Source organism: Macadamia integrifolia, chromosome 10, assembly GCF_013358625.1.
Source record: "Macadamia integrifolia cultivar HAES 741 chromosome 10, SCU_Mint_v3, whole genome shotgun sequence".
NCBI classification, from domain to species: Eukaryota; Viridiplantae; Streptophyta; class Magnoliopsida; order Proteales; family Proteaceae; genus Macadamia; species Macadamia integrifolia.
The window spans coordinates 28280730-28292227 of NC_056566.1; the positions used below are offsets into that span (position 1 = coordinate 28280730).

An 11498-nucleotide genomic window follows, 5' to 3' on the forward strand; every position below is an offset into this window, starting at 1 on the left:
CTTTCTCTCCTAACCTGACCATGTGGGCCCATGTGGATGATACCATTCTCCATGCTGCCATTGGTGTGGCGTGTGAGATTCCCTCCACAATGGCATGTTGAAATCCTCTTTCTTTTATTATTATCATTATTATTATACTTTTTAGATTTTTGTTAGTTCATAGTTGGATGTTTTGGGACTGTTCAAAAATATATATTTTTTTTAATTGCAAAACCATTTTGATTGTAGACATGTTTTTTGAAATCACGCACTGACTACATTCTATAAAATGGAAACATTTCGATAGGAGAATGAGATAATAGTTTGTTTATGCCCTTGTTTTTGTGACCCCTTATATATTTTTTGGGACTCTTTGAACATAAATCATTATTCATAAAATTAAATAAAAAATAGTTTATATCTTTATATATAGATATATATATATATATATATATATATATTGGAGTTATGAAAAGACTATGTCCAATTAACAAGGCTTGTTGTACGGTTGGACCAATGTCACAGTGCTTGCAGTATGGTTGGAGCACCTATTTGGAGATGTCTGGTCACTGTTGTGATCTTATATAAATGCCAAGCTCATTAGGTCAAAACTCAACCCGATTATGTGATCACATACCGTTCCTATCTTAAATAATTTGTGGATTTGTTGTAGAAGCAAGTATAAAGTAATCTTTTAATGGGAAGAAGTTAGGTATGCCACCTGCTTTCCTAAAGTTAGCAACTCAACCTATTGGAAGGACATAGAAGAATTTTCCAAGGGAAAGAAGAGAGATAAATACAGATCTAGGTATACCGCCAACATACCCAGCCTTTTCCCTATTCGAATTTCATAGTTAATAAAAACACATACATAGTCATTATTCTGTCCAAACACATGATATGAGTGCTACCTACTAGTTAATAATGTACAACTTTTCCTTAAAGTGGGTAGCTTAAGCTTTGTTGATTCCCATCTTATCTCATCTTCATTTACCAAATATTGTTTGATATAGTGATAGGTTTATAATCTCCTAGTCCTTTTAAATTCACTGGATATTATAGGATTAATATTTAATACCACCCTACAACTGTGACTCTAGAACAGACAAGAGCAAAATAAAGATAAGCTTAACATAAAACATAATAGGAAAAGCTATGGAATTAGTAGCTAAGTTAGTTTAAGCATCTCTAAAACTACCACTTAATTTGAAAATTCGCCAACCCACTCCCATTGACTCACACACATGCGCAAGAACCACACTCCCCCGTAGGAAAAATTTACCTTTTAACAAAATATAATTAATGAGAGAAGTTGAGGAAATACACAATGACACTAAATCTTCTTCAAATTTGCAAATGTAGATCTAACTTAGGTTACAGATCTCAAGAAAAAAAAAATTCAGGAATATTGGACTCTCAATTTTGTTTGGATTTAAGTAATATGGTGTTGACTCTTGGCTTATCAAGCAGATCCAATTATATTATTCCATCTTATAAAAAAAATTGAAACTGAAGAGGCCACAAGAAACATCCTTTCTGAAAGATGGAGATACTGAAAAGATCTTATGAAATTGCTCTTTGTTGCAGATGCACAGACCCACCTTTTTATGGACTAGCAACAGAAGCAAAGCAGAGTTCATCTGAATGCTCCCATAATCTACAAGAGGACGTTACTGGTGTGGCTGTAAAGGTTTCTCCAGATGAAATAGAGGTCGCATCACATATTCTGAAGAATGCAACAAAAGAACCACATATTCCTTGAACCATAGTTGTCAAGGCGTCGCTTAGGTACCTTGTTAGTGTTGCCTTGATGTCCAGGACCCTTTCAATGCATTGGGTCGCCTAGATGCCGAGACAACTATGTGTTGAAACCTTCCATGGCTGTTAAGTAAAGGGCTACCCATCTCGGCCAGAGAGGGAACATGGTGAGGCAAAGCCCATGGCTGCACAATGGATGAGGCCACCAAGGTACCCAATTTGCCATTGGAACCAGCATAGGTCCAGGCTTAATGCTCTATTGACACATTTAAGGAAAAAAGAAATTTAAACCCAAAGCTAAGTTTGAGAGAAATAAAGATGCATTCTATAAATATGAGATAATCAGGAAGCATCCAACAGATAAAAGTAACTTAAAAATTATATATATGCTGCTCATATTCGAAGCTTACCCAGCTCCAAGCCTGATGCTTTCACATCTTCTGGCTCCTTAGTTCTCCGCTCACCACCTGATAACAATCCATCCTGGTTAGTTTCTGGAATTTTCCTTGCCGGTGGTGCTGCACAGACTGGGACAACTGATCTGATGTGAACTGCTGGAGCCATCATATTAGAAGGCATTCCTCCAGTCATCATTCCTCTTGGCCAAGGTCTAGGTACACATGTAGAAGCTGCGGTCCTGATTGCAGCTGGAGCAGGCACTCGAGGATTCGAGCTTTCCAGTTTGGGGCTCACTGAAGATGCAGGCCGCCCAACAGTTCTAATCATAACAGGAGCTGGAGTGGTAGGACGCCTAAAACTATGAGCCATCACTGGAGAAACTCCTCTGGGGTGATGATGTGGCCTGGGATTGGACTGAGATGAATCAAGACCATGCAACTGACGCAACCGGAACTCAGCATGACCAGGGTTTGTCGATCTGGGAACATATCCAGCATCTGTGGACCCCCGAGAGGCCCATTCAATACGTTCGCTTTGGCCCCCTTCCAGTTGTACAGCGTGCCTAATGCTGGGATCGGACTCAACATTCTTTTGTTTATCCACCTCCCGTGTTGTCTCCCGGACTAATGGATCTGCATGACTGACACCAGAAACAGGAGCATTCGCAGCTTCTACTGGAGAAAATCCAGAGGCATTTGGCTGTATATTCACCTTCCGCCCATCACCATCTGCATCACTATGAAGCCACTCTTCACTCATTTGTGTTCTCTCTTCCTGAATCTCCTGTATGGTTACCTGGGACCTACTCCCAACAGGAACTGGCATCAAAGGGTTTGAAAAGTATAAAGATGGACCTGAGGTAGGCATTGATACTCCTGGCACAGCCTGGATGGGTTGTTCGTGCTCCCTTACTGGAACATAGTGCCCATGTTCTGGCTGGAATATAGACTGAATAAATGGAACAACATGAGGACCAGGCGGAAGAGTCGGTGCTACTGGATGAGTCAACAGGCGGCTCTGCTGCTGGGATGCCTGTTCCTGCTGCCACATTTGGTACATTTGGTACATTGCCATTTCAGGAAAGAAATTAGAATAATTCCAACTCTGGTAGTGCATCGGGTACAATGATATGCTTGTGCTACCAGGCTTTGTGGTCCTACGAGCAGGAGCTGATCTCCGACGCCCACGTTGCCGGTCGTTTTGAGTTGATTTATTTGCCTCTGCTGGACGCAAGCTAGCAAGAGTGCGAGCCACGACAACCTGTTCCTGCTCCTCATTCCCTTCAGATTCCAACCCAGAAGAGGAAGAAGAAGAGCCAAGGTGGGACACTGCATGAGTACCAATAAGAAAATTAACCACCATATCAGGTTAATATATCCCTTTAATCACAGTTTAATTAGTTTTCCAATCTGAACAAGTATATACAATCATTTGAAAGGGCATTGTATGGATTAAAACGAACGCGAAAAATCTGTGTTTTGGATCATGGCAACCAAAATTCATAAAAGAAGCAGCATACAGCAAAGAAGAGTATACAAGGTGCAGGAGGCTCCCCCAACCCCCCACAAAAAAAAGTTATCCATGGGCCCACAGGAAGGGATACATGCACCAACTATATTTGCATGCTACATAACTGAATCTAATAATTCCCCCATACAAGGGAAGCAGACTCTAGATAAACATCAAAGGTAAAAGAACAGCACATACTTTGTTTCAGGGCAGACCAAGCAGCCATGGCAGCATTCTTCTGTGCTTGCTTCTTGGTCTTAGCTGGCTCTCCAGTAAAGCTCATTCCTGCAAGCTCAACTGTGCAAGAAAATACAGGAACATGACCTGGTCCAGATCGGACGGTTGTATATGTAGGAAGGTTTAACCCCGCTCTGTGGGCCGTCTCTTGAAGCAGATTCTTGTAAACTCCAGTTTCATCCTGTGCACCAGAAATATACCAAATGAAAGAACACAAACAATCAGTTACATTCCCCCAGAGGAAGGTACAAATAAAAACTAAAAATAAATCCATAAGAGAGCCCAGGCAATAATCATTTCCAATGATTGTTACCAAGTATTAATCGAAGATAAGACCTGCATTCACCACAACGTCATAATAATGCCTCAAATGGAGCTACATAGGGTTCTTGAAGAGTGTAGCCATGATCTTCTAATACATTCAGGCATTACAAGTTCAAAATTACTCTTGTAAAACATGGATCATCACCTAGATGAAAGTTGGACCTGAGTCGAACCATAAGTGCATATCAAGCACACAAAGGACAGAATGACATACAAACATATTCTACCACATTTTTCCTATTCCCCTAATGGTTCTGATATAGAACAACCTCGAACCAGGAGAAGATTAACTTGCAACAGGATCACAGGTCCAAGGAATGAGAACCAAACACAAAGAAAAGCTAATAACTTGAGTAAAACAAATCTGACTATCCGGAAACTTAGGTAAAGGAATCAGTTTAATAAGTAGAAAAGGTCTGCGAAGTAGACTATGGTAGACTCTTATTAGGTAAATCAGAACAACAATCAGAATATCAGTCAAAGCAAACCTGGATTAAAAAAATACGGCAAATATTTTAAGGTCACAGGATATGGAAGTTGGAAGTTGTGACCAAAAATTGTAATACAAGAAGGATAGAAAGAACCAGCTTGTTTCAGAAAAACTGAAACTTATTAACTCATACATTTGTGTATGAGCCTATGAGAATAGGCCATTACATCTATCTATAGAGTTTATAAACTGACTCTATAAAGTTCTAAACTGACTTGGAATAGTCAAAACAGACTAGTGTTTGACACTCTACTCAAACTGCGACTCTGAAGACAAAACATAGACTTAGAATATAGTCCGCACTCAAATTCCTAATAATTGTAGGAAACTAGGACTTGACTTAATAAAGTAACCTAATCAAAGATTCAAAACAGGATTGGACTTAATAGAATCCTAATCCTACCTGAACTAGGACAAATACACAGCCAAAACATGAAAAGAAATTGAAACAGAACTCCAAATCAGACGAGGCATAAGATTTGGACTAGGTATAAGATTCCCAAACAGAATTGGATTCTTAGAGAGAATAGTAATAGGATTCCTAGAGAGACTAGGATTCTGGCCTTGCCTTCTTCCTTTTCTGGTACTGTAGCTTGCACCTAGCTGCTGCTGAAACAAGTTCTTTAGGTCATCCCTGAGTGACCAGAAGCTCATATTCACCATGTGGCAAAAGGAAAATCTATTAGGTTTCCACCTAGTCAAGTATCTGCATCTTTATCAAATAGAAACCATGTTACATCTCCTCAAGACTTGCTATACCATGGCCAAATAGGGCTCTTTGGCTGCTTCTAAAGGCCTGGTGTTTAGTCTTATTGTGCTTCTATCAAGAAGAGAGGAAGATCCCACATGACCACATGAAATAAGTCAACAGCACAGTGAAACACAAAATATGAACCTACTCCGGGGGGGTCAGCAAAAAGAGAGCTGTCATAAAGTGCAAAGAGTTTCGATCATGCTTAGCTCACTTTTAAAAGAACAGAAAGGATTTCAAATTGACAAACAAGCTGGAAATGAAGTGCCAGATGAAATTTCCATAATTCCTAGAGTACAGTTAAGAGTAGTACCAACTGATGCGGAACCCGAGTCACAATAACCTATTTGGGTCCGCTATGGGCTAACCCAAGTGTACAAAGTAGGAAGAAAATGGGAATTCTGTAAATACAACAAAGATTGCAAACTAGTTTTATAAAGGAATAAACTTGGAAATGTTTCCAACACATGGACAAACTAGGACAAAGGAATAAGGAAGGGTTATTTTAGGAAATCAATGAATCAAGGCTTTAAAACAAAAGCCACGAGTTGAGGTTGAGGTTATCTCCTGCTAATCCGGCCATTTCCGAACCTGTTTTTTGTCCCACCCCAAAAATTTTAATGGAACTGAACTCAATCAATCTCTTAGGTTCTAGACCCAATCTGTTATCTCAATCTAGAGTGGAAACAGCCTCCCTTTAGCATGAAAAGTGAAACAAATGCTTTCAAAGTGAAGCCACTTCCATTGATACGTAGAATTCCAGATTGGATGGTCCGGATCACAGAACCAGCATGGATGTGGATCGAATCAAAGCTGACCGTGAATGACCTAGTGGTAGTGGCTCGAACTAAGTGTAGGGAAAGAAGGCACCTCAAGACAATAACCGCGGCGGAAAACAGCGATTGATTCAAAGAAGAGAACTCCACCATCACAGCACCGTTCAACTAAAAATTTCGGTCGAATAATTCTCCCTCCCTAATGTTTGAAATCATACAGGTAGAGCAATGGAGGAGAACCAAAGACCTGAACCAGCTCTCAACGGTAACTTGCAGAATCAGTGATGATTTCTGGTTCGATCTCAGCCCTGAGGATGGATCTGGCGGTAGTTCCTAGGGTACTAAGTCATTTTATGGTGGTGACTTTAACTGCCAAAATATGAAGCAGACTGAAGAACACTTGAAGGAGTATACAACCAGAATCGTGGGTAATCTCGGGTGCTGTTAGAACAGGGAATAAAAGAGGAAAAGAAGAATAGAGAAGATGGGAAGATATGAAGGTAAGCTGGAGAGAGAAAGAGCACAGGATAGGAGAAGGCAGCCACAAGGCCGGTGTAGATGCACCACATTGGTAACATTAAGCAACTCAAAATTCTCTCATTCCAAAAATCTATCAGACGTTGATTACAAGCTTGTATATAAATAGAAAATAAAAGACTAGCTATATTGTAAACCTATATTGAAATCAAACTCTAAGAATAAAAATAGAGTTCCAAGATAATGTGGACCCTCAATCCTACGTAGCTAACACCAGTAAAGAAATAATTTAATCTCTACCAAAATAATAATAATAATAATAATAATAATAATAAGTAAATAAATAAACTTCAAATTACAAAATATCCTAGACAACCCTATTGAACCATAAAGGATAAAACGAGGTTTGGACCTGGTCCACCTTCACCAGTTTCTAGAACGAGCCAAGTTGGCCCAACCATGAATGTGAAACTGTATCATCCAGAAAATACAATAAGGCTGTACTCAATGCACGAGGTTCCCACTACTGCAGGGTCTGGAGAGGGGCAAATGTATGCAGCCTTACCCTGCTTCGCATAGAGGCTGTTTCCTAACTCGAACCAGCAACCACCAGGAAGATAGGTTAGCAAATGCTCCCCAACAACCCCAACCTACAGGACAATGTACAAATCCCTCTAGAGTACTTTTACAAACATGGGCAGGTTTTTCCACCTATTTTTATTCCAATTTTGCCACTATAAAAATTCCGCAGGCTCCTTCTAGCAATGAAAAACTAGTTATCTATATAAAAGAGGGTCAGTTTCCACAATACTGAGGGTGGGGAAAATTTTAGGAGCACAGAAATAGGTGTATAAACATGCATCTTACAGGAGCATGCTACTTTTCCTCACCTGATGGCAATAAAACTTATTGCTCCATTTCTTTCCAAGTAAAATTTACATAATAGGAAAATTTGCAGGTCTAACGAATAAAAATGTTAGTTTTACTGAAATCTTCCGTTTCACACATCTTTCAAACAGAGCCTATAAGGGAATAAAGGCAACAATGTGGAAATTAATCAACTGATAAATGACAACTAACAGAAGCATCCCCAAGTTGAAATAGCCCAAAAATTACCAAAAGATAAACGGGGAACTTATTCAAATTATTCACTGCTGTAACTTAGTAGTCACACTGACAAAAATTTCAAGTTGCATGTCACATCATTCCCCCACTAACACAGGAGTAAGAATAACAAATATGGAATAAGAGCGACATGTGCTGGAGATGAAAGTGTGAAAATATCTAAGCCCACAATGGCAAGTACCCCATCATCCATGAGGATAGACCTGGACATGATGATTTAAGGATGACAAGGGTAACTACTCAGTTTTGGACTTTCAGTCTTTTAATAAAGTCAGTTTTTCTTTTCTTAATTTATTCTATCATGTGTTACCACCTCTGTATTACACTAACAGATTGATCACAATCCTCAACATCAATTGCCATCTGAACAGTAATAGTTCAATTTCAACATTCTGTGCAACAATACTGATCTGGAGTTTCTTCTAGATGCTTACAGGCAGACCTCACCCTTTCAACCCTTCAAAGTCCCAACTGTCTTGTGTCAACCAGGTTACTATGATGCACCAGATAGAGGTGAAAGATTCAACTGAACACTCAACACTGTTTATAATGTATTAGCATGCCTCTAAGATTCAAAATGTTGTGGTTAAATTGTGAACCATAATGGAACTCACAGTATTGAGTAATGATACAAAATGCATTCAATTGAGAGTAGTACAATTTAATATAAGAGAAAATTTCTCCAACTACGGCTCTCTTTGGTTTGATTTCTATTTGTATTTATTTGACTTGTTTCTATTTTTACAAGTGTTTGGTATAATTTATGGTACTTATTTCTATTTATAATAAATCACAAATCACAAATTACTCTCAAACTATTTGTGATTTGTGGCAACAAATCATTTATGTTGATTTTTACTACCATAAATGAGCACATACGCTAAACTACTCAAAATCAATAGTAAATAGGTAACTTCAGTATGTTTTATACTTTTCCAATAAAAAACCTCAAATCCTATCATCTCTCTCGCTCGAAGCTCAAAGCTGAATGTGAAAACTGAACCTATTTTCTCATTATATAATCTATTTTATAAATAGTAACCAAACGAATACTATTTGTGGTCCATAATTTATTGTCACAAATAATTTCTAAAAAAAAGTTAATAAATACAAATCGAAATCATAACAAAGAGAGCCTACATTATGTCACATGGAGAACACAGTAAACATCCGTTAATCCTTGAAGAGGATAAGGAGCTTCATAATCTTCACAGACCGGATATATCCCATCAATTAATCAACAAAGATTCTCGGTTGAGGGCCTAAATCAGGCCCCTGATTCTGTTCCTCCAAATGAAAATTTTCATGTTGGAGACGCATTCTACTTTTCCCATACTATGTTTTTGCAGCAGAACCAAAATGCTGCATATTTTTTCATTATCAGCTAATGATCAAGGGTACCTAGTAGCTAGTAGCTACCCATGTTGGTGCAAGAATTAAATTTAAGACTTTTTTTATCCCCTTATCCAAGCTGATCTTTGACTAATAGTAATAAGTGGAGTGAGCAGTATCAATAAAATAAAATATCAGAAGGAACCAAAAAAATAAGCAGCAGAAGAGGCAAGCAGAAATCAAATGTCAACAAAACGACAGAATATGAAAAGAAATATCATAAGTCAGACACCTACCAACACTCTTGCAGCTAGAGATCTAGAGGGACCCCTTTTTGAAAGTGTGTTGAGTGCTACCTCGGCTGCAGCATGCTCTGCTTGTCTCAGGGTGGTGCAGAAGGTTGGACTTTCAAAGGTCTCCCCGTTGAAGTTGACAGTGGCTTTAAACCGAGGTGCATGATCAGGTCCTTCACGAATACAAGCATAAGATGGCAGGTTGAAACAGCTTCTCTGAGCTAATTCTTGCAACTGGTTTTTATACATGCCTGGACATTATAACAAACATATAAAATGAATAAAATACAAAACAGAGAAAAAGGAGGGGGGAGAATAAGGGGAGAAGAAGACGATAAGAACCCTACAAAATTAGAACAAATGACTCATTGCCTCAGACTATTCTGAAAGTTATTTTTCTTCCCAGGTAAATAAAACTAAAAATGAATTAACAATTTGGATTCAAAACCCCATTAGCCTCTTTTTTGTTTAGGTAAACTTAGATGGAAAGGAATCCTTGCCAAATGCTGGCCGTCAATAGGAGAATCCTTCCCCTCCAAAGGGAGTGGATTTGGGTGGACATGACTTTTCAGGGAAAGTCTTTTTGTGATATTGTTGGAAGATTGGCCTTCTGCACTACAATAAGCCAAATATGGATGGAAAAAAGTCATCGGAAATGGACCTCCAATTCCCACCCACTAGAGAAGATTTGGGGCTTCATCTTCTTTGACGTCAAAGCAAAAATGTCTTGGAATTATTCCACCTGTAACCCCTCCCCTAGAAATTGCCATATTACAAACTCTGGGAGCTTCCTAGCTCCATCATCAGGAACGGTAATTCCCTCTGAGTCTCTATCTTCTTCCCCCTCCCCTTTTCAGGGCTATAATCTTTTCCTTCTTCGCTTGGTAATGAATTATTTATTCACCAAAAAAAAAAAAAAAAACTTAGATGGAACCTGCAAACTCTCAATTCTGACACGAGATAATCGACATGAAAATGAACTCGAAAGGTTCAAAGCTAACTCAACGACCACGGCAAAGCCCATCAACAAATCAACTCAAGGGCGCAGTAAGAAATATCAACCATTTAGGGCTTATGAAGCTCAGAGCTTCCAAATATTCCCAGTAATGAAAAACCAACCAAAACCCTTTCTATAAAGGCAGAAATGAGCTAAAAAATTGCCGTAAATTATCTGATCTGCATAATTCCCTACTGCAAAACTCCAGGTCGCATTAACGAAATCCCCCATGAATTCCAATCAACATTCTTGAAGTCTCAAACAACCCATATACAATACTTAAAAATTAACTCGATCAGATCGCCCAGAGACCCAAAAGCAACCATAAAACTCAATCAGAAGTCAGAACAGAAACCCATCTGAAATCAACCTAAGAACCTGTAAGGTAACCCATAAAACCAAAAACCCATTTCATTTGGTCTATCAAACTCGTTATAGAATCTGTAAACTTGATAGATAACTGACCTCAGGTCCTCCAAATCCCGAATTGACGACCTGCAAGCCGTTCAAATGATCGGATGATCGTCGGAAACTGACATGAGATTCGCCGGGGAAAAAAAAAGTGAAAAAGAGAGGGTATAGAAGGATCTCTAAAAGGGCATATGGGCTTCGAAGATCTGAACAGCAAACTGAATTTTCACGCTCTCTTTTTGAAAATTTGTATCTATCTATCAATCCATACCAATATCAAACAGTGCTTTCTCAGTCACTTCTTTCTCTATATTTCCTTTTCTACTGTTGCAGACTCCACTACTACTACTACTACTACTACTCTACTACGATAAAGAGGGCTACTTTTGCATCAGTCATTAATACAAATTTAGTCTGGAAGTTTTGCTAATGGACACCTACCGCACTAAATTCTTCGGAGTTTACCTAAATGCCCTGATCCATGGTTTTAATGAAACAGGCGACTTTGCTGGACATGTCTGTGCAGTAATGGAGTTTGACTCCATTGGGCTTCTCAGTTCACAAATGGTTTTTTTTTTCCGACTCTCTTGAGTTACAGAGTAACCACAATCAAGGTTTCATGAATGCTATTTGATCTTTT

The 11498-nt window shown here is 38.8% G+C and overlaps 1 protein-coding gene across 2 annotated transcripts; it reads right to left on the bottom strand.

Moving 5' to 3' along the window:
* Positions 1–1300: 1300 nt before the first annotated feature.
* Positions 1301–11240, bottom strand: LOC122091065 (double-stranded RNA-binding protein 2-like). Of its 2 annotated transcripts, XM_042660881.1 has the most exons (5): positions 10913–11240; positions 9454–9701; positions 3844–4063; positions 2148–3464; positions 1301–1993 (listed from the first exon to the last, which is right to left on the bottom strand). In XM_042660881.1, exons 2-5 carry the CDS (start codon positions 9697–9699, stop codon positions 1986–1988), a joined length of 1791 nt encoding a protein of 596 aa, XP_042516815.1. In that variant the 5' UTR covers positions 9700–9701; positions 10913–11240; the 3' UTR covers positions 1301–1985. The 2 variants fall into 2 exon arrangements, with proteins under 2 accessions (XP_042516815.1, XP_042516814.1); XM_042660880.1 differs by lacking the exon at positions 1301–1993 and having other exon boundaries at positions 2040–3464; positions 10913–11239.
* Between the last annotated feature and the right edge of the window lie 258 nt (positions 11241–11498).